General features: G+C 34.1%; 1 protein-coding gene and 1 long non-coding RNA gene across 7 annotated transcripts in view; one reads left to right on the top strand and one right to left on the bottom strand.

Moving 5' to 3' along the window:
• The window catches only part of LOC127849528 (uncharacterized), a 145,590-nt gene that overhangs the window by 4,980 nt on the left and 116,026 nt on the right, over positions 1-24,584 (top strand). The gene's annotated exons all lie outside the window — the stretch shown is intronic.
• Positions 1-24,584, bottom strand: part of LOC127849524 (neuron navigator 3-like) — a 200,169-nt gene that overhangs the window by 117,439 nt on the left and 58,146 nt on the right. For 5 of the 6 annotated variants that reach the window (XM_052382148.1, XM_052382147.1, XM_052382145.1 and 2 more), the window contains exons 4-5: positions 6,357-6,429; positions 5,312-5,495 (exon numbers count right to left, since the gene is read on the bottom strand). In XM_052382148.1, coding sequence (XP_052238108.1) covers positions 5,312-5,495; positions 6,357-6,429 — 257 coding nt within the window. Of the gene's footprint in view, positions 1-829; positions 1,634-5,311; positions 5,496-6,356; positions 6,430-24,584 lie in introns of those variants that run through there. The other variant, XM_052382150.1, reaches the window with a different exon arrangement.

Below are 24,584 nucleotides of genomic sequence, written 5' to 3'. Positions count from 1 at the left end.
TTCAAATGCATCTTACAATAGATGAAAATAACTCTCATCAGTCTGAAATTCACAATTTTGACGCCATTGTCGCTTTGTCACGTGACGAGTTTTCATTTGGATACTTTCGGATCGACCTTGACATTTTATGCTGAAATTGTAAACATTACCTTCGTTTTCTGAAATCTATTATTTGTGATTAACAAATTACGTCTGGTGGATTATAAGACTGATTTCATCGTGAATCAGGTAGTTTTATATAATATTTACTTTGACTTTGTATTGACACTACAATTTGTTTACAAAAAAAGCCAGAATAATTAAAATACTGGGAAATGTCATTCTGAATTTGAAAACACTTGAGCACATGGTTTGTTACTAAAATAAGAAATAACGTAATATGACCGTGAAATCTCGGGAGATTCGCATTTCAAGAAAGTCAGTCACATCGCTGTTTTTCTCAATATGTAAGAGCAGAATAGATACATTTTAAATGTTTAAGATAGTATTTTGTGAAAGAATATATCAGTTAAATGTGAAAAATGTCAATCTTTCCAATCAAGTGGTTGATTTGGGCCAACAACTGCGTTTAAAAGCTGTTTTGGACCGGTCTTTGTTAACTGTCAACTTTTCGGGAATTTCTGGTTGACTTTCCTATTGGGGTTGGTCCATAACTATAAAGTCGCGCCAGTCAAAAATCATAACAAGCGACATTTAAAGTTATGGTAGCCAGAACTAGCAGACTGGAAGAGCTAATCTGGGATGACACTTTATGCATATGCATTATGGCCTTTTTACCCGGTCATGGCTTATATGTCACATGATATACTTAATAACCCTAAATTTGTACCTGCTTTGTTGCAGACTAGCAACAGTTTTTCGAAAAGTTGACAAAAGTGGACTAGGTTCACCATTCTTCGTTTTAACTTCCATGACGACATTCAAACGACTCCTTTTTATGTCATAATAATAACATTTTGACGGAATGTTAGACAACTTTTTATAGTATCACTCATAATGAATAATTAAACAAACATTTTTATGAAAATCCTATCACAACTAGTATTTCCCCGATAAGTCCTTAACATTAGCTCCAAACTGTATGCTATGAATTTTCCTCAAACAGTTCACCAATCTTGACCCCACAAACACATTCACATCAAATTAAAACCACATTTTAAACTTTAATCCACACCGAAATATTATATTAAAGCAAAATCCGCCAAAAAAGTGCAGTGAGCCACCACTTCAATTAAACTCTTTCTCGCTCACTCACTGCATGCTGACAATTTAACTGTTGTGAATCCTACATTTCAATTGTCAACCTCACATATTTCCTTCTTAAAGCCACAGTTCAAAACTTCAACAATGACAGTTGTACACTACACTCTGCATTCAATCACAAAAAAACTTTTCAAATTGAAACCCATCTTTTCACTCAGCCCCATGGGTATTTGGACTTTCAAGCCACAACCAAAGATGACTAAACCCCATGTGGTTAACCGTACCCTATTAAAATTAACTAAATCCTTCTTAAGGTGAATACACATGTGTGCATTCGCAAATCCTGAAAAGAACAATACAATTTTCAGCTACTCAGATGCGAAACCATTATTAAAGCATATGTTTATCATCTTCCCAAATTTCATGGCTTCGTGACAGTTTTGTTTGTAAGGTATCATTAAGTTTATCAGGTATCATCAAAGCCTGTTTAAGCGCTTGATAAGAATTTATGATGGAGGTTAATATGATTATTTTGATTAAAGAGCAGATAAAGACTTGACTTGGGTCTACTTTAAATCCTGAATTATTATTAATGTTGTAAGGTCACAAATAATGGTTTAAATATGGAATTGATTATTATGTACATGAATTTATTAAATATATGTATTGATTTATTGATTATAATGTACAAAAATAATTGATATGTTATATTGTACCAAATGTCAACAATTATTATTGTAAATTATTATTATTATTATTATAACTATCATCATCATCATCATCATCATCATCATCATCATCATCATCATCATCATCATCATCATAATCATCATTATTATTATACTAATACTAATTATTTATTATAATTATAATTACAATTATTATTATTATTATTTATTATTATTATTATTATTACAATTATCATTTATTATTATTATAAGAATTATTATTATTATTATCATTTATTATTATTTGAATTATTATTTTTTTTAAATATTTTATTGAAGTGACCTTTTGTTCACAAAAAATGGTTGTTTAATGCTGTGTAACAGTATAATTACAGTTATGTTGCAGTTTTGAGTCCAATTAATGCAAACATGTCACAAAAACTGCTCATGATATTTAATGACATTTGATATGTTATTTGAACAGATTATTCAAAGCAAAGCCTGCAGCTATTGTTTTCAGAAGCCATCAATTTGTAGTAAAAACATTGTTTAGATTACAGTTCTTAATTCTGTTGATCTCTAAAAATTGTACAGCCTTTTAACCAGAGTAGAAAAAGTGATGCTGCAGCATGTGCTGCACAGTATGATATTGTTGTAGCATAACCTAATAATGTAAAACCATTAAATTTCATGTGGTAAGAATTTTCGTGGATTTCGTTGGTCCGCTGAACCACGAATTCAAGTACCAACGATTATTTATACATTTTTAATCCGAAATCGGACAATTCGGAATGTCATGTCGGGCAATTGTGCTATAGTAGGAGTACGTGTCTGAACTGTTCCCGTTTTCAACCATTTTGCAAGAGACATTGTTTGATTGAGCTATGCTAGTTAATACAATATGTTGTTTTCTTGATAAGTGTTTGGATAATAATACTTTTTAAATCAAGTATGGTATTTAAACTGTACATCAACGATTGATCTCTTTTACCTGCATTGTCAAATTAACAGTTTGCAGATTATCACATATGTCAATAAGTGCCAATTAAAGTTAAAAGAGACAACGGTTTTCACACGTTATTTTGAGGACCTTATTACTCAATTTTTACTACTAGGTGATCGATTGCGCTGAGAATTGCAAATATTTTCGAAACAACATTGATGGCAATTAGCGAGCGGGGACAAACAAGTGCGCCGTTTATCGCTCTTTTTGACAATTATCGGCAACACTTTCATGCTTCAGTGCACATTAACCTCAAGTCTTGCTGTCAACACAGATTATGCTTCGTTATTACTCTTGTTGTTTTAATAAAAGTTAAATTATTATGACGGTCAGTCTAAAATCCCCAAAAATTTGAAATCAACGGAATTACGTGTCAACAAATTGGTTGTTTTTTATTAAACCACGAAATTTCATACCGACGAATTTCTATACATTTACAGTATTGTTATTGAGACAGTTTCCCTATGTGGCCAATTGATATAGTTTTTATCACAGAATAATGTATTAAAAATGGCTTTGATAAATTTTTAATTGACAAGTTTCACAAATCTGAGGTGTCAGCATGTCCATATATTGTTTTAGTTTAATACGCTCCTCTGTAATATTCCATTTCCAAAATATATATCAGTTCTGTTTCATAAATACAACGTAGGTCTAAAATACCATAAACATGTCTGATGATAATTTATATTCAACATGTACATATAGAGAAACATATTTTAAAATTTTAATAGTCAGTGTGAATGAAATAGCTCATAGCTTTGATAGGTTATATATTCTGACATATGTTTAAAAAAAATACCATGAATCTGGTATCAGATCTTGGGTGGGCATAAATGTCACATACAATAATGTTGGCTTCAGTTATCATCACAAACAATTATGTCTGACAATTTTTCAAATTTAGAGCACAAAGTTGTCAAAATATAAGCTAATTTATTAACCATTCCACTTTTAATTATAACCGTTAATCTGCCTCTGCAATAAATTAAACACTGCAATAATACTATTTATCAACAATAAATAATGGACAGACTTGAAAGTATCTCGCAATCTAGGTTTCAGTTCACATGGCGTATATGAACTGTCCACTGTAATACAATTTCCATATGCAAATGAGATCTAACATTTATGCTTATTAGGTTACATAATTAATTCCTATACAGAATTTGACACCATAATTGAAGGTCCTGATTACTGATTTCAGACAGTGTTTTTCCATCTAGGAACAGTTGCTGTCTATTTTATATGTAAAAATGAATGATGTTCATTCCATAAACTTCACATTTTTAAAAACCCAAAAAGTAAATTATCTGCACAATTATCTTTTGGTTTGGCACTACAATAAAGGGTTGAACCCTTATTCTTATCTGTGGGGCTCTCATTGTGTGATATCTAGAAGGGCATAATGTTAGGCCGATTCTGTTAGGCCATTTCAGAGTTATTTCATTTTAGTCCCATATCATTCAATAGGAGTACATAACTTACCATTTCATATTATTGAAACAAAAAAAAGCTTTTCATAAATAAGCGACAAAAATCATCAAAAGAAAACCTGGTTATTTGATTTAATTTTGACACAATTTAGTTTAAAGTTACCTGAAGTATACATAATTCCCCACATAATACATAAGTGCGAACTGCTTTAGTTTGATCTTTTTAGCTTCACCCCCAAAACCTGATCATTAGCAGACGTCAAAAAAAGATCATTTGGGCCAACAGAAGACCAAAATTGTCTACCAATGGCTGACATCGACTAGCGATGACCAATGTTTACTGGCGATGACCAATATCATCTCACAGCATTATGCAAAAAGCCCAATGACACTAATCCAATGTGAAAACATCTGGAAGGACAGTCTTTCACTCTCATGTCAAACACCATTATGGCCCTCCCCGATTCCTATGACTTATACTGGTCCTCAAAGCTTTGAGGAGCTTTAGTAGTGCCACACAAAATAATCCTTCAAAAGTATCTGATAACTTGTTTTCCATTATTTGATGTCCTATTTGAGTCAATATAAATATGTATGCATTAAAAAAATAATAATAATACAATCAACAAGTTTTACTGCTTTTGTTTAAGTTCACATTTTAGACTATCTGGCATGAGTCAGATGAAATCTCCAGGAGCATCAATAGTCCTTTTATTAAATATCATTATTTAAGATTCAACAATTGTTCAAAGCACAGGACAAGCATACCTAAAATAAGATTCTGTTAATAACATTTAAAAATAGCAGTTATGATTTGTACAATGCCATGATGAAAGTTTTGTTGATTTAGTAACTTACTATGGTTAAGAAAACTCAAACTGTCCTGAAATTAATTCACAACAGTGATACAGTGCAGTATAATAGGTAATGAAACTCAATACAATGTATCCTCTAAGATATGCAAAATAATTTTCTTTGTCGAGGGAGCTAACCGTATGTACCTGGACTGACTGTCCTCTCCATTAACAGAGTTTCCTCCCTTTTCAGCGTATTCCCCAGCCAAATGTCTCTGTTCTTGTTTCAGCTGTTGCTGGTGTTGTTGTTGTTGTGTCTTTTGCTGCTGTTTGTGGCGGGAAAGACTGAAGAACAGCCCTAGAATCGCCTTCAAATTGCCATCACGAATGTCTGCAATAGGAATAATTGTGTCCAGATGAAAAACATAAATTTAAAAGTATTGGTGTAAACAATTTTTTTGATAAACCCTCATCATTACCATTCTCCTCCTCATCATCATAATCATCATCATCATAATTATCAAAAGTAGCAGTTGAAGCAACAGCAATATTATCTACAATCACAGTATACACTTATTTCATGGATGCGCGGTGAACAGTCAAAACTGTTTCCCAAGGTATCAGGGATGACTTTGGTACTGTTGCCCGAGGCCGATAGGCCGAGGGCAACAGTTCCAAATGTCAGCCCTGATACCGAGGGACAACAGTTTGGACTGTTCACCAAGCATCCATGAAATAAGTGTTTTATTACCTGATCAAATTTCCAACATAGAAATAACAGCAAACTAAATTTTTATTTACACACAACACTTATCGATAAAATAAATAATTTTGACTGTTTAACTGTAAAATGACGTCATTTTTTCGACGAAATGACGTCATTATTCCAGCGGGCAACAGTTCAAACTGTTGACCGGTCAACAGTTCGATATTCACCGGTAACAGTTTAAAACATTGCAAATTTCTTTTTCGACGAGGAAATAGCAAAAAATAATTAATTATCATTTATATAAGACATCATGTAATAAACATCATTGTTAATATGATACAGCAGCTGTCTAGCTGCTAGACAAGCATAAATAAAATACTCTGACATGATCCCATGTCCCATGTGTACAGTAACAGTTCATGTTTTCAAACATATTTTTACTGTCATTAATTTATCTTAGTATCCAATTTGTAAGAACAATTTCAGAGGAACATAAGAATGCCAAACAATTTCTGGTAGGCATCAAGTGTACACTATTTTTACCTTTGGCAGTTATCCCATCAATGTTGACCCCCAGGTTTACTAGAAATGTCAGACATGTGTTGATATTCTCAATCTGAAATACACAAATGAACCTTCATCAAAATCAGTTCTGAAAGTCAATACAATAACAATTAAGAACTTCCATAATGTTTGTTGAAAACCCAACGACAATATAAGCGTGATTTTAAAAGAACGCTATTGGCCCCTTCTGGTTTTCAAGAAACAATAATGAGCTTGGTTTTCAGTTTGGAAGGTTAGTAACAATTATATCTCACTCTGCGTACCAACATTTAACCTTTTTATGCCTTGTAGACTCTCCCATCCTTCTAAATTGGATCAATTTATTTCCAAAATTAGGGATGTCTAGTATATTTATTTCTATATTTAGAATATTTCTTACAGAAATTCCTTTAAGCAAACAGTGCAGACCCAGATGAGATGCCGCATCATGCGGCGTCTCATCTGGGCTACGCTGTTTACCAAGGCCTTTTTTCTAGATGCTAGGAATAAATGGGTTCAGACTGTCATAAATTCCAATAACCAAAACACGGTTTTGAAACATTATGTAAAAAGACATATTGCTATAATTATCAGTCTGATCATTGAATGTTTAAAAACAAGAAAACAAGGCAATACAATAACTTAAAAAAAATACTTTTATGATTTAATCTTGACTTTATCTAAATAATATGATAAAATATTTGGTTTTATATTGCTCTTTCTTTAATGATGAAAGACAATAGATTGTTTTATTTGTATATGTACCTGAAATGATCACACAAGCACAAAGTGTTGCATTACAAAGGATCACAATAAAGTTCAAATATATTCCTAGAAGACATGAGGCATAAACTCACAAAGGCATATAATACCACATATATTGGTGAACAAAAACACAATGGCAATATAATGCCAACCAGTCTGTGTTTATCAGGATTCTCAGAAACTGACAATTCTGGAAAACCTTGCAGTGAAATGTCACAGCGATATTTCTCAGAGGAACTAATAAACCAATTTCGCTGGACGTTTCTGTACAATTAGTTTTATTTCCAAATAGACTATGAATAGATGCCAAACACTGATTAATTCCGGTTTCTGTTAATACTTTCTGACATGAAAATATATGCTGTCTTTTCAGAAGCAAATGTCAGTATAGAAGTACTAACATTTTGATGATTCTTACTCTTCTAATATTCGTGACTTTGAGACATTTGAGCTGTCATAATATAACAGTCTTCGAAATTAGCTTTGAAAAGTTACATGCCAGTCGGGCCAGTTACTTAAGAATTTTTACGTGCCCAACGTATTTTGTACATGCCCAAACTTTTTTAACCAAAATTATAACAAATCACAACATTTTAACACTTACATGCTACACATAGTAAAGCAGAACATTTGTTTCGATAGTAATGAATACAACTACATCTAATCAGTCACTAGAATTAAGACGGTCGATCGTTACACCAGTGCTCTTGAAAAGAGCGTTCTCTGGTGTCCTCGTACCATTTCTTGGCTTCCTTTTTCTCTAAATCATTGTCAATTTTCTATTTTGGAAGTGCTTTATCGGGCTTAGCCCCATCAACATACCTAAGATACTGCATAGCCTCTATGTCAACAATGACATTTGTTTACATTGACAAAAACGGAAGCGTATTACTTGATTGAAATGATCGGTTCAAAAAGCATCTTCTCGATTAATGTCTAGAGAAACCGTCGATAAGAACCGAATGTGACCGAACTGCATCGGTCAAAAACAATAACGATGACATGTGCAAGCAGGTGTGTGTTGTTAAACCAATCGAATTTCATTGTTTTACAACTTGCGGCAAGGTGTTTGTTCGCAAAATTGAAAAATAGATCTGCAAATATCAAGAACCGCTTACGATTTTTTTTTATAAACTGTCAATTGGCTTCAATAATTTACATGCCCGGCGGGCCACAAACGTGAATTTTTGTATGTGCCCGGCAGTAATTTTACTCGCCACGGGCGATCGGGCGTGTGCTAATTTCGAAGACTGATATAACATAGTATTTATTGCTGCAGACACAGCTGAGTCACTATGAAGTTGTGTACACTTAAATATTGATTCCAGTAAACCAAGATAGTTTTGGCAACCAAGTCACATCGTATGTTTTATTATAAAAAGATATTTAAATTCATTCAATATGAAAACTCTAAGTACTGTGCTGTAATATTAACCCTTTTCCACTCAAAGCAAAGTGAAAATGCTTAAGTGCAAACAGCATAAAACAAGAACAGCTTGCGAGTAACAAGCAGTCTGTTCAAGTTTATGCTGTTTGCTGCTCATCGATATCTAGGGGTTAGAAATGAAGCCTTAAAACTTGAAATCAGTAAAAAAAAGTCTTTAAAGAAATTTTACTTTCTAAGGTACTACAAATGTGTCAAAATACATAATAAATTATATAAGTGGTAATGCTGCGTTAACACTATGTTCCCGGCAGCCATGGCAGTCCTGTTTTTCTGAAACGTATCACGCAGTGTGATTGTTGCAATGTTTGACCTTTAATCCAAGGTTTGCTAGGTTGTGCTAAGTTTCCTCACGAGTGCCGTCGAAGCGAAAACTCGGCCCTTCAACGGTGCGCTAAGTTTTTATCCACGGTCTGCCACGGATGTATAAATGTTGCTTCAAGGTACGTTGCGTTGTGTTAAGTTCCCGCACGTTGTTTGCGTTCGTCATGCAGGTCTGATACGTTTTACACGTTTGTCATTCATTTGTCACATTCTGTCAAGGTAGTGTGCGGATCAAACGTGGACATCTGAGAGGTTTCGGGCACGATTGTGCTCCCGTTATAAAAGAAAACTCTCAAGCAACCGTATTTATTATAACAAAATTATTCCAGTGACACCAGGATGTGAACGACGAGGATGATTTTGTGTTTGCCTGCTTTCAATTTGCAGCATTAATAAAATCTTTGCGTTTTAAAGAGCTGAACGAAGCGCAAAAGTCCGGGAAAAGACGAAGAAGGAGGCCAAGGTCCCTGTGGGTCTGTCCATGGCTATCGGAAGCTGAGAAGGCAGCAGCAAGGGCACTTTGATGCATTTTATGCCAGGGAACTCCGCAAGGAAAATATTAACACCTTTCAGAATTATCTGAGGATGCATCAAGAACTATTTGATGAGATCCTTGAAAGGATATCTCAAGTCATCTCAAGACAAGTTACGATGAAAAGTTGAATTTGCCACATGCAGTTGGGGCTCTAGACGGGAAGCATGTTGCTATCAGCAAGCCACCAAACACAGGTTCCCTGTACCACAACTATAAGGGATTTTACAGTACTCCTCTCCTTGCATTAGTAGATGCCCAGTATTGTTTCATATGGATTGAAGTCGGTGGAGTTGGACATATGTCTGATAACTAAATCTATAATGACTCCAAACTTTGTGAACTTCTTGAACAGTCTGGTATAGAGTTTCCCACCACCATACCCTCTTCCGAACAATGAACAGAATCAGGACATTCCATACTTCATTTTAGGAGACGCTGCTTTTGCCCTTAGAACCTAAGGTTTCTCCTCAACTTGAGAGTTCTTTGCAGCGCAGGGATCCTTTTTTTTTGTTCGTCGCTTTCTTGGTTGCATTATACTGATCGAGTGTTCAGACTGAAATGAAAGTTTCCTGAATATCAAGGATTTTATATACTCATCTTCAGACCGCGCGAATCGTGTCAGACCGTATAACAACTCAACTGGCTGTAACGCATCTGCCTGCAAAACGCAACACACCGTAACGGGTTGGAATAAACACATAGCAAAACGGCTGTCAATTATCCCAGCTTGCCGTGGTAATCTTGACAAAACATAACAAAACTTGATAGAAGCTTAACATGTCGGGGAATTAATAGGATTCCCGCCAGAGTACGAACACTTATCGGGTTCTGTTACGGCCAGCTACGTACTGTCAAGTTTTGTTGCGTTTAAAAAGTTCTATTACGTTTCTCATTTCTGCCGTAGCTGCCGTGGCAAATTTTTTAACAGTTTAAAATTTTGGCACTGCAACCACGGCAACCCCGTTGTGTTACGTTTGGCTATCCCGTTCCCCTACATTGCCTCACGTTCATCCCGTTCCTCCATGGTGGACAGAAACATGATTGGCGTGGTCGCCGGGAACATAGTGTAAACGCAGAATAAAGGGTTAAATTAATTCCATATGAAAACTCTAAGTACTGAACTGTAATATTTATAGTAAATATCTGAAAAATTAGCATAATGTTTTTCACCCTTCATGAATTTTATTCACACCAAGAAATCATATTTTATTCATAATACAATTTGCTAGAAGTTGATTATTTACTTAGTGCAGTTAGTTTTAAAAAGAAGCCTCAGACAAAAAAACGCTGTATGACTTGTATACATTATGTACAACACCCCATGGTATGGCTTGTATCACAACAAAGATCCCTGTCCTTGTCAAATGTAAATGAATTTCCCATTAATCATTTTGACAGAAAAGATTAGCTCCCCTGCTTTTAAATCAACCATTTAACCTAACAGTCTGCTATAATCATATGTACATTAGTTTTCTAATTCAGCATACAATTCTGGCTGTTTCAGTGGAGACATGTGTGTGTGAAAGTGATGAAGACATTATGAAATATATTAGATGATAATTAGTAAATTCTTGGTTGTTCCAACAAAGCTCCTCACATAATATGTAAATGTTCCAGTTGTCACTACTGCATTGGTAGCACAGGCACGGCATACCCAAATATAAGACCCAACATTCAAACACATCTATAAAAGAAATACTTAAAAGTGTTTGCATTAACATTTTTCTTTGTGAAAATATGAGCACAGTAATTGCATGTGTAAGGTTTATATTGAAACACGGAGTCTAATTTACATGTAACCACTTATAAGATACATATTTTTACGCATTTTTGTCCCTTAGAAAATTAAAAATCTTTCTTACTTGATTCAAATTTTAAAGGCTTTATTTCCAACCCTTTGATACTAATTAGCAGTAAAAGGCATAAAACCTGAACAGTACTTAAGTCCAAACAGTTTTCACTTTGCTACTGAGTGGGAAAGGGTTAATGACTTCTCCCCATGCACATGTACACCAACAAATAATCCAATCAAAAGCTCATTATTAGAACATTTCCAAAGACACTGGAAAATAACTAGTGAACCAACCATCAACATCTAACTCCCAACTGAAACATCAGAAAGATTGAATGACATTATTGAAGAACAAAAATCAATACCATTAAAAGAAATGACATGATTGGAAAAGCACCCTTCAAAGAGGAACACAAAGGTCCATCTCATAGTTCACAATATTCCCAAGAACTTCACAGCCAAACTGCGGCATCTTTGCATGTGTTTAGGTAACATTTACAACAGTTCTGCACCCATTCCTTGCTGTGTCACATGATCCATTTGAGAGTTCAACTGAACAGTCCCAGCGGTGGTTGAAAACAAAAAAAAATCTGCATGATCAAAGTCAGCAAATGATATGAACAGCTAAATGATAATTGATATTTTTTTCTTTTTCTTTTCATAACTCAAGTTGAAAAATCAAATATTAATGTCTAAATTTACAATTAAATGTGTAAGTAATGTAATTGTAAGATTTGAATAATCCACAATTATCCTCTATATCTTTTATTACTTTCAATATGAGCCACATTCTTGGAAAACAGGTCTTAATACATGTGCTTAACCCTTTGCATGCTGGGAAATTTGTTGTCTGCTAAAATGTCGTCTGCTGAATTTCTAAAATTAGCATTTTCTTCGATTTTTTTCAAAGAATATTATCATAATAGCAAACAGTTTGGATCCTGATGAGACGCCACGTTCTGTGGCGTCTCATCTGGATCCAAACTGTTTGCAAAGGCCTTCAAAATTCGGTTCCCGCACTGAAAGAGTTAAAGAGTCGTACCAGATTAGCCTGAGCAATGCACACAGGCTTATCAGGAACCACACTTTCTGCTTGTATGGAATGTTAAAGTTCAAATAAAGTCTCTTCTTATAAAAAATCCAGTAAATGCAGAAAGAGTCGTCCCTGATTAGCCTGCATGGACTGCACAGGCTAATCTGGTATGACACTTTATGCACATGTATTAATTAACCCATTCATGCCTAGCGTCCTGAAAAAAGGACATTGCAAACAGCGTAAACCCAGATGAGACACCGCATGATGCGGCGTCTCATCTGGGTCTACGCTGTTTGCTTAAAGGAATTTCTGTAAGAATTGTTCTAAATATAGAAATAAATATACTAGACATCCCTAATTTTGGAAATAAATTGATCCAACTTAGAAGGATGGGAGAGTTCACTAGGCATAAATGGGTTAAGCTGTGTTTGTTCCCAGAGCAAGCCTCCTATGGGTCATTACTCAGAGAACTTCTCCCAGCATCTTTGAAGTATATAAAAGTGAAACATTAATTGATATTCTTAAAATTTATATACCTTTAAGTAAGAATTTTTTTCTATTTTGTTTTCTTTCTTAATAAAAGAGAATTGAATTTGTATCAAATGATTTGTGTTACACTTTAAAGGAGTAACAAAGAGGACTTCTTCCAGAAACTTTAAAGAACATTAAACAGTAATTGCATGATATTGCAAGAATTTATACTTCTTCAACTAAGACTTTTTACTATTTTTGTCCTTTCTAATTGAATTGAATTGTTATCAAATGACATGTAGCACTTTTAAAGAGTAACAAAAAAACTTTGGAAATCAATTGAAATTAATAATGAGCTATCACTTCAATATCTGCACTGAATATTGCATTAATTTATACAGCCATAACTCTTAGGACAGATGTTATGATCTGCAATAAAGTGGCAACATGTTTTATCAATCAATTTAGAAGAACAAAGAATAAACACAAGTTGAAAGGTGTTCAATTGGTTATGTTAGCTGAATCATTCTATAATGATAGATTGAAACAAACAACAATTGGTCTTTGTTATATTTCAATTTAATTAGGTTTATCACTACATGTTAAGAATTATTTCTTTTGTGTAATGTTTTATTGTTTTATATTTTCTTCACTGACATGTTTGGGCTGGCACATTGGACAAACGGGACTTATTTCAGGTGCATAAAGTGTTGTCAAAGATTTCCCTGTAGAGTCCACACAGGCTTATCCCGGGATGACGCTTTCTGCCAAGACAGGTTTGTCATTAAGAAGAGACTAACTTGCAACGAAAATTCCATACAAGAGCAAATTGTCATAACTTATTAGCCTGAGTTCACTGCACAGGCTAATCTTTCACGACACTTTACACACACACACTAACGCCTGTTCTAGAAAATATCGCTTTCCTCAAAATCAACAGAAAAGCTTTATTAGTTAGTAACGTGACAAGGGACAATTAAGATGAAAATGTTGTCCTGCAAAAGATGAATGTGAGGACGATAACGTACACTTGACATGTTCTATCAACATAATAAAGGGTGACCCTGTACTAAAAGAAGACAGTTCTAATTGTAAAGGATTTATGAGTCCCATGAACGCTCTGTTTATACAATAAGGGATCAGAATTTACATAGGGGTTATTTAGCCTTTTTAAAATTATGCATAAAAACCTTATCATTATCTTATACAAATTTGTATGGAAAAAGTTTAGACTTTAACCCTTTCTCACTCAGAAGCCAAATGAAAATGGCTTTGTGCAAACAGCATAAAAACAGAACAGCCAGCTCCTGCAATTAATAGCAGTCTGTTCAGGTTTTATGCTGTTTGCTGCTTATCAGTATCTAAGGGTTGGAAATGAAGCCTTTAAAACTTAAATATATTATAAGAAAGAGAGACCTTTAAATAAATTTAACTTTCTAAGGGAATACAAATGCGTAAAAATACGTATCTACCGGTATAAAGTGGTACATGGTTAAATGAAAACACTAATATATCGCATGACTCAGTGACTTAAAACTGGTCAGGGATAAAAAAAGGTAAAAATTTATATAAAACTAAAAACCATTTTTATTTTACAAATTGCAGTATGTAAATGAAACAATATTAATGAAAGTAACTAAAAACAAAAACACAGTGGATTAAGTCACATAGGCACACATTCATAGAATAGCTAATGATTGCTGCACAAAGACTGTTGGAAATTCTGAAACAAGGACCCTTACATCCATTAATTATAACCTGCTACTGAGGGACAAGTAATCTAAGCAATTGAAACTGACAGGAATTAGTTTTTTGACAGTCACATGAAATGGTTGGCAAAATCCAGATAGTTCCATGCCATTTAGCCCTTGTCAGTGTCAGAGGGCATGATTTACATATCTGCCTTTGGTCAGGGGTGAAAGAGCTTGGGCGGAGCTTCAAAGCTATATAATGCTATATTGATTCCCTTTTCTGCGGTAGTTGAGTTGTTTTGCAGTTTATCCCACTGATTTGCATAGAGGCATGCCTAAGCATGGCCCCTGATTTCCATTTTTGTGAGATTGATTTTTATCTGCTATTAAGTGTGTTTTGAACACATATCAAAAAGCTTACAAGGAAAACAGATTTGCTGGACTCTCTGATAAGGCATCTGTGTACTGATTATGTGCTTCAGACAGTCCCAATGAGAGATCATCTTTAATAATTATGTACTCTTTACAGCCAATTGAATAATCAACATATTTATATCTTGGTCTGTTTGGAAACAATTATAATTAATTTCACATTAGTCTGTTTGCCGAATGCCATATGATGTTATCAGCCTTCTTTGCGTAATCTAAAATTATGTTGATGAACTATATGCCATCAATTGATGGGTGACCAAAAAAACTTCCATGCTCTTTGATCATCCAAATAAACTTATATAAAGCTTCTGTGATATAATGTCGAAAACAATTGACAACCAGGATTTGGATATGTTGGCTCTTGATAATCCAGATATTCTCTCATCATAATTATCAATGCTGATTCAACCTGTTGAACTTCAATAATCCACAGATATTTCTCATATGAAATGTTGATAAACATACAATTAATAGGTTCGCCTTTTCATAATCCTGATATCTTTCAATTGAAATGTCACTAGTAGAATCTACAACCTAATATGCCTGTCCTTTGATGATCAAGATATTCCGCCTCTAAAATGTTGGATGTTGTGTTTATTGGCCACATTGTGACTCCAGCATGATTGATTCCTCAGGCCTAGGGACTACATTCATGCCTACTGAGAAATCAATGACAAATTGAGGCAAACTCTCAGAAAATAACACCATGAGCACACCATCTGCTAATGGTGTGGAGCAGTCTCCTGGATTTTTTTGGGTAAAAAAGCATATATTCATGTGTTACCATGGTTGGAAGTGTGCAGTCAATAGTCCGAAAGAATGACATTTTATGACCTGCATCATGCGAAAATAGGTCTTATGTCATATGCGGACAGCGAAGCTCCAGACAAGCCCCTGCAGGGGTTCCACTTGCTTTAACAAGTTTATAAATTTAAATTTTGCTACTTATACAATTTATTACTCACACAAATTCTTGTAAGATTTGCAATTTTCGAAACAATGTCGCAATTTCTGCTATTTTGTTGCCATTGCTTAACCCTATACCACTTAGAAACGTATTTTAACACATTTGTAGTCTTTAGGAGAGTTCAATTTAATTAGAGACCTTTCTTACTTAAAATTCAAGTTTAAAAGGCGTCATTTCCAACCCTTAGATACTGATGAGCAGCAAACCGCATAAAACCTGAACAGACTGCAAGTTACTCCAGGGCTCGGCCGTGAGGGCGACGTGGGCCACATCTTCGCCCGGGACATAATGTCGCCCTTAAATTACATGAAGGAGAAGTTGACTTCGCCTTCTTTTTTTTACAACATCGAAGTTTTTTTTTCTCAACTTTTTCATCTAAAAATTCTCTATTTTCACATGTCATAAAGTCATCGATGACGCTTGTTATGTAATCAGTTTATTATCACAGCAAAAGATCGACTGCTGTGAAAGCTTATCCAGGCAACTAGCATACATGGGCATTCACTCCAAACAATAACGGTTTAGATCAAAAGATCATAGCGAGTGTCATTTCGCCGACAGTTTGTATAGTTCTCTGTTCTGCAAGCCCTATTAGTACACGCCTTGCAGGCGGAGTTAAGCGGTACATTAAGATCGATAGTTACCAATGAGAACGCGCGCATTGTATATACATATGCAATAGTTTACCTGAGCGATGAAATGACGTCGTTATAGACATGTATTTACGCTCAAAAAAGTTTACACGCGCAACACATTCCCAACAGTAAATATGAATACGATTTATTCTAGTATTTTCTACTGTTTACTTGTTTCGTGTTTCAAAACTCTTTTACACTAATTATCCAGTCGATGTGCATTTATTTTGTCAGACATTTATTCATAACCATATAAACGAAAACTAACAACCTACCCGTGCAAACTGTAGTGCTAATTTCCATAATTTTATCTACCGTATCCATACGTAAACGACTTTATTTTATATCCCGCAACCTCTTTGCGCGTGATGTAAGTTGTCTAATGATTACGTGATAATTGATTGACCATTCAATAATTACATGTTTTTGACAGACGGCATGGTTAAAGAAAGTCGGAAAAAATATTAAAGAAAAACAAAATTGATCAAAGGTCTATTAATTACGTAGATCCACTACTGTAAAAGTCCAGCGAGTTTTGTCAGTTTGTTAATCCACCGATAATTACGAGTAACACCCATCTTATATAAACTGGAATCACAGTTCATTTTTATACTAACAAGTCCTAATACCGGTACTACACAATAGACACTGAGAAAACACATTTCCTCGATTAGATATAAATTATCCGAGTAGAATAAAATTGCTACGTCATGACTCATGACCTACGACATTGCACATGGCAGATGTATTGTAACATTAAACCCGCGTTCAATTCAAAGCTGGCGATTCAATTTACAAGTAGACTAATGGTGATTCAATAATGGAGAAAGCATTAACTGGATTTAACAAACATGTACGTGTAATAAGGTTTGTTAAACCAGATAAAAACAAGGACAATTTGGTTTAGTAAATGAAACAGGTAAGGCATTTTCAAGTGTACATATTTCGGATATGTATACAATTCGGATAAACAGTAATAGATATACTATATGAAATCTATAGGTCTTTGGTCCCATGCATTAAGATTGTGTTTTGTTAAGACTCGTTTTTACATGTACCACAATTTGGTGATTTCATGACGCGAAGAATTCCCAATGGCATTGGTACCGGACCTGTTCCCAATTGGGTGAAAAAATCACTGACTAATTATCATGTATTGATACATTATGATGTAAATAGGGTTTGGATTGTCATTGCATTATTAAAGTACTGTTTATTTTTATGATGCACATGGAAATCACAAGTTTTATTTGTATGAATTGATTTGTGTGAGTTAATATGTAAGGATTTATTGAATTTGAAAATAGTATTTGTTTGTCATTGATGATGATACTAAGGCTTGGTATAATGAGGGGTATAAAACAAGCGAAGATTTTATTAAACGCCGAACAGAAATCACTTATCCTTCTAGTGGCCTCATTTCTCCCTAATTTCAGCTCAGGGAGAAGTCACTTCTCCCTCAAGTTTGAACCTAGGCTGAGCCCTGTACTCTCCGGCTGTTCTGGTTTTATGATGTTTGCACATAGCCATTTTCACTTTGCTTCTGAGTTGGAACGGGTTAAAATGGTTTTTTACAGCAGTGGATCTATGTTTTTGGGAGACAAGCTATTACATGCAGGTATACAGCCCACAACTCTTAGGTAATGTGCTTCTTTAAATTCTAAACATTATTAACAAGTTCCAATATGGCTCAGCTGAGTGAAGTTTGTCACGTAATACATACAACTAAATCATATAGAAATTAGTAATATAGAATATGTTTTTTTGTATAATTAAGTAGAAACTATTATCATAAAGACAAATATCAAATATTAAATAGTAATAAATCATATGATTATTATTGTAATTATCATTAAGACATATACTAAATATTAAATCACTTAAAAATCATGTTTCTAAAACGGGACTGTTAATATAAAATCGTGTAGAAATTATAATCATGGAATATATACAATTTACAAACCAATTTTGTAAATTCGTATTGAAAGTTATTTTGTTTAAGTTTCAAAAATTGTCCGATGAAAGTACGTAATAACGCGTGACCAGCAAACAATTGAGATAAACGCTTTCCGTTTAAACGGTGAAGTTTTCAATAATATTCATAATCCCGACTCGATTTCGTCTATCTTTTCTATTAATAGATCGTTTATGTATAAGCTAGCCGAAATGACCGTAAGTTACATCTCAGTAGACGGTTGTTTCCCGGCTATTGAATGTTCTTACGATACGGTTACAATGTACTGATAATTTATGTGCGTTTATTTCCGACTGTATTTCCGCAACATTTGGTATTAAAAGATCCCCTGCGAAATGTTGTTCTGCAGTTCACGAATAATTCGTGAACAGTTCATGAACTGTTCATGAACTGAGTTCATGAATTGTTCACGAATAGTTCGTGAACAGAAAATGAGCCACGTCTGTGAAAAGTTCTTGAAATTTTAGTTCATGAACATTAATGGCATGAAGTGTTCATGAAATATTCTTGAAACCTAATGGCATGAAGTGTTCATGAACTATTCTTGAACCCTTATGACATGAAGTGTTCATGAACTATTCTTGAACCCGTGTGGCATGAAGTGTTCATGAACTATTCTTGAACCATTATGGCATGAAATGTTCATGAACTATTCATGAACATCAATGGCATGAAGTGTTCTTGAACAGTTCATGAACAACACAATTCTTGAAAAATTCTTCAGTGTTTTGCTGTTCATGAACAGTTCATGAACATTTTCCTTCTATTTTTCAATGACTCATTTTCTGTTCACGAACTGTAAGTGAATAGGTCATGAACCATAGTTCTTCAAGAGTTCATGAACTGAGGTGGCATGAAGTGTTCATGAACTATTCATGAACAAGAATTTGTCAATTTATGCAAAGGTTATCATAAGTGTTACTAAAGCTCAACAAACAGGTCAGGATAAGAAGAAACAAGTCTTGTATTAGCACTTAACATATTGATAGCAACATATAACAATAATTTAAATATAACACTAATAACTGAGATACAAGTGGTTTGATAATACTCTTTAAATTTCATAATACAACTTTGCACTATATGTTCATGAATAATTCATGTATTGAAAAGATTATGAATAGTCTCATTTTCAGTTCAAGAATCATTTACTAATCAATGGTTTCCCTGAAATGGTTACACTTACAGTGCCAAAGAACTTGAAATGGAACCAATGGCTGATCAGTTCAGCCGGTAATTTATTAAAGACTTACATTTTCAAATATAACATAAACCATGTGCCTTCCGTTTCAACTTCCTGTGCACACAATATTCTTTCTTTGTAAAAACAGCAATGCAATGTTCATTGAGTTCTTGATATCATCTTAAACTGTTCTTGAAATAAGATGTCCTTAAAACGTTCTTAAACTTGTCTTTTAAGTCTTCCAAGAACAATGACAGATCCTTTTAAGAACAATATTGGATTCTTAAAAAGTCCATCATACGTTCAAAAACATTGTGTAGACCTGTTTTAAAGAACATCAGAAGGAAACATGTTGTTCAAAAAAGTTCTTGAAAGTGTTCAAGAATAGTTTAAGAATAATTCAAGAACAGGAAAGGTCCTTAAAAAGTTATTGAAGTGTTCCTGAAGGCAGTTCTTGAACAGTTCTTGTACAAATGTTCTTAAAATTCTCTAGAACAGGTCAAGAACTCTAACTTACAGTGGTGAAAGTACTATGCATATTCATACTAACTTCACAGGTTTCACAAATCTACAAGATTTGTATGCTAGATTTTCAATATTACTTTCAAAAATATGTATGAAAAATCTAGCACAAAGGAATTCATGAATTATTCATGATGGATCCTTAAAGTCTGTCTCAGAAAAGTCATTAGAAATACTTGTGCATGAAATGTTCATCACTAAGTATTTATGGTTAGATGAAGAACTGTTCATGAACTTTGAAATGTTCAACAATAATTCATAAACAGTTCATGAACATGTCTTAAGAACAGTTCATGTCCAAAAGTTCATGAACCAAGCTCAGGAACTTTTTCAGAACCGTTCATGAACAGTTCTTGATTGGCTTGAAGTGTTCATGAAATCATGAACAACATTTCGCCGGGGATGTTTAGAAACGAGGAGAGAGAGACTAGGAAAACGATTTTACACTAAGCGTATCTTTGTTTGCTGTTTTATTGAAATTATTTTAATTGGACATTAAAAGAAATGTTAAGAAAGACTGATAAACCGAGGAACTTGTGTTTTATGTAGCTATTCACGGAATAATTGAAATATAAATTAAACTAGATTGAAATGAATCTCTGACTTTGTTATACATTTGACCAACCACGCTTTGTTATACGGAGAAATGGACATTATAAGGATGGAAATCAACTCCATTTACTCAGTTAATACGATAAACATCATTACGGCAAATTACACATGGCGTTGTTTAGTAAACTGAAGATTGCTACATAATTTATTTGAACTTCATATATGAGTGTTAATTTATGTCTAAACTATCCAGATTTGCTGGCAGAAAACCTACAAAGGCGTATTGGTTTTTTTATTTATCTAGAACAGCCATGTCCAAGAAATTGTGCATATGAATGCCATAAGATTTTGGTCTGGGAAAGGAATTACAGTAAAATATCATCAGCTGGCTACAAAATCAATATGGATATTGGCGTCAAGGAAGTGTTGACAATATACAGTTTCATTATACATGATTTGATGGCATCTAGAGAATGTATGCACTTAGCGCTGCTTTGTTTAAAGGTGTTGGCTATGTTCTTTATGGCATTTATTACTTGTAGCCAATACTCTAACATGCACCTTTATGGTATTTGTGTCAAAAGAAAATCTAAGTCTGCTATACATTGCAGGTATAGGTAAATACCCGTAAGCGTAAGGTGTTTAAACATATGAACACTTACAATTTCTGAATAAGTAAAGGGAGTGAAACAGACGTCATATTTGTCTGTTATACACATATAAATAAAGTGTTTTTTCTCCTCTCAGTTCCTTTTTAACATTTAGGTGGAACATAATAATTGAATATGACGTTATTTGCATTACCGGCAATTTTCAACTGCTGATTTCCCATCAAATTAAAGAAAAAAAAGCCAAGCCTGTCAAGTGTTTGGAAGCACTATGATTCGATTATTTACAATTAACACTTTCCCCAATAAGAAGCAAATTGAAAATGGCTTCTGCAACCAGCATAAAACCAGAACAGCCTGCGTGTAACTCGCAGTCTGTTAAGGTTTTATGCTGTTTGCTGCTCATCAGTATCTAATGACTGGAAATGAAGCCTTTAAAACTTGAACCTTAGTTGTAAGAAAGGTCTTATAATAACAATTAACTCTCTAAGGGACTACAAACACGTCAAAATACCTAAAGTGGTACAGGGTTAAAATGCATTTTGCACCAGTTGGAAAAGACCCCTGCTCTAGGAAAACACTTCCTGCTTTTATGGAATTTGTCAAGAAGTCTCTTCTTAGCAAAAATCCATAAAAGGTGGAAAGGGTCGTCCCTGATAAGCCTGCACAACTTCACAGGCTAATGTGGGATGCCACTTTAAGCAAATGCATTAAGCCCCATTTTCCCATGGCAAGGCTCAACTTTATTCTGCTGCTTACAGCCTGCAACCTTTTCCACATGTTTTTCCTAGCACCTCAAGGGGCAGGGCCTGAATGCTAGACCCCCAGGGAAAACAGATGGCTAGGGACTGAGACCTGGCAACATTAACACATCATAAATACCCAATAAAACAGTTCACTAAAATATGCTTGAAAATTAACAGGACCTCATGTGTGGAACTTTAACTGTTCCCGCATATGGACATGCATTTGTTACAGGAACACCGTTCTTGACTTCTACTAAACATCTGGCAGCCATGAACTGACTCACTGTGAACAACTACATTTTACAACTAAAAGCAATGTGAAATGAGCCATAACAGAGATAATTAAACTAAGAGCACTAGCATGCACATAGCCAAATAAAAGCTAAGTACCATGTGTTTGCACATGTTGAACACAATCACAAACTGCACTTATAATGCAGAATCCCATATGTCAAGGCTTTTGTTAACTTTCACAGATTGGAAGTTAAAGCTTTAAGTAATTGAATGTTTTGACTAAGTATTCTGTGCTATGTTTGTCTGGAAAATACATATGCCTCATAATCCTTGTACCACTCCACCCCTTCCCAAAAAACAAACAAACACAAACTTGGTCTTTTATTTCATGCACTCCAAACACTTAGCTTGTTAATGCCCCATCACTCTCTTATATTAGTAAATAAGCTCATCAGTTCACACCCCCCCCCCCCCCCCCCTGCAGCAAATTTTCTTAGTAGTCAAAACACTCAAGATACCAGAACATGTGCATAGCAATAATCAACTAGACACACAGTAACACCTAGAAATAGCCAAAGCCCTTTAAGAGCTCAGGTCTTTATAAAGTGTTCCAGGTTTGATGATTACCACCAAAGGACACATAAAATCTCCGAACTTCTCAATGTGAATATTTTGCCATGTCCAGAGGTCGTAAAATGTTGTTCTGTTCCAAACATGAAATGTAAATGCTAAAACAAGCCACAAGCTTTTATAGTCTTACATGTATAATTCTGTGTAAAATGTTACATTAATAAGCATATTGCACTAAACAACAAAGTTAACATCATTTTAATTGATCCAAAGCCATTATGGAGTTTTAATTATTCTGTTCAAATATGCAAGAGATTTCTAAACAAGCCAATTTTTTTATCAACAGCTGTATAATATAAACATTTAAAATACTATACCTGTTACTTATACTAAAATTTATGTTTATATGAATAATAATAATCCTTGCATGCAGTTTAACTCCTTCACGATTTATACACAGTCTTCTGTTAACTTTTGCTGATACACATTCCAGAAAAGCACATTAAATCACACAATAACACACCCTAATAAATAGCAAAAAAACTGCACAATGCTGTATTTTGTCAAGTGAAATTTCACACACCAAGAAATGAAGATCAAATATGAAACATCACACAGAGTTAATGACCACTCTCAATTTCATGGCTTATCAGTGGAATGCTGGGCAGAGATGAGTTATCACTTACAGACTGAACTAACTGCTAATTTATTTCATAAAGGATGTGACATTTTTGAAAGTGACACTAATGCAGTTCCTGGGAACCTCTGCTGGAACAAGACTGATAACATTGTTGCTAGTGACAACAAGACCCAGTCATGAAATGTGTATTTATTGACCAGAGGTCAGTCTGTGCTCCAGGGGCCACTTCAAATGCATGGTCAGTCTGCCAAGAATCTAAGTGGTCAGTATGTTAAGATTATATCAATACTTAATCTAATCTCTCAAATAAAAATGCCATCGGGCAAGTCTAACATGTGTAAGGTCAGATATTACACACACAAAAATCCTGTGTAACCATAAATTAGCTTTCATATTTAAATTTTTCTTAATTTTCTTCACATCAATATTAAATTTCTTGATTGTCAAATGTATATAGTAGAATTTTGTGTACATATAAAACACATACTTTGTAGGTATTTAGCACAATTGGAAGGGAATAAAACAGAGTATCATCATTGTTTAGAAATTTTATCATTTAAAAAAATCCTTTTTCTTAGAGCTCAGATATAAATGTACAAAAATACTGATAAGAATGCTAAATTTGCCATGCCTTGTGTGTTTTTTTAATTTCTTTTTACAAAATGTAGCATTATGTAAATCTAAACACATTTTAAGATTCAAAAAGAAAGAAATCGTCCAAACAAAATTGAACATTAATTTCAATTATTCTATTTGTTACGGCTCCACTGTGACAACAAAATAAATGAATATATGTTACATATACTGCATGACTATACATAACATGCTGTGCTGATTGATGTCTGCAAGTGTGCACTGATACAGTTGCAGTCTTTTAAAATAGCGTGACACTTTGTGGGGAACTTTCTCCTTAATTACTTTTCCTTGTTATAAAACTCTTCACCAGATAAGTTTATGGCAGATGCTACTAAATATTTAATATGTAGAACAGTGCAAGTAAACTTCGTCATTATTTATATAACTGCTAAGAACTCTGTCTTGGCGCATTAAAGTATTTGTACAATTTTCATTTCCACCAACAGCAATACCATATCCCCTTTTCCAAA

Source organism: Dreissena polymorpha, chromosome 11, assembly GCF_020536995.1.
Source record: "Dreissena polymorpha isolate Duluth1 chromosome 11, UMN_Dpol_1.0, whole genome shotgun sequence".
Lineage (NCBI taxonomy): Eukaryota > Metazoa > Mollusca > Bivalvia > Myida > Dreissenidae > Dreissena > Dreissena polymorpha.
The sequence above is the reverse complement of the archived record's forward strand: the minus strand, read 5'-3'. Positions and strand labels throughout refer to the sequence as shown.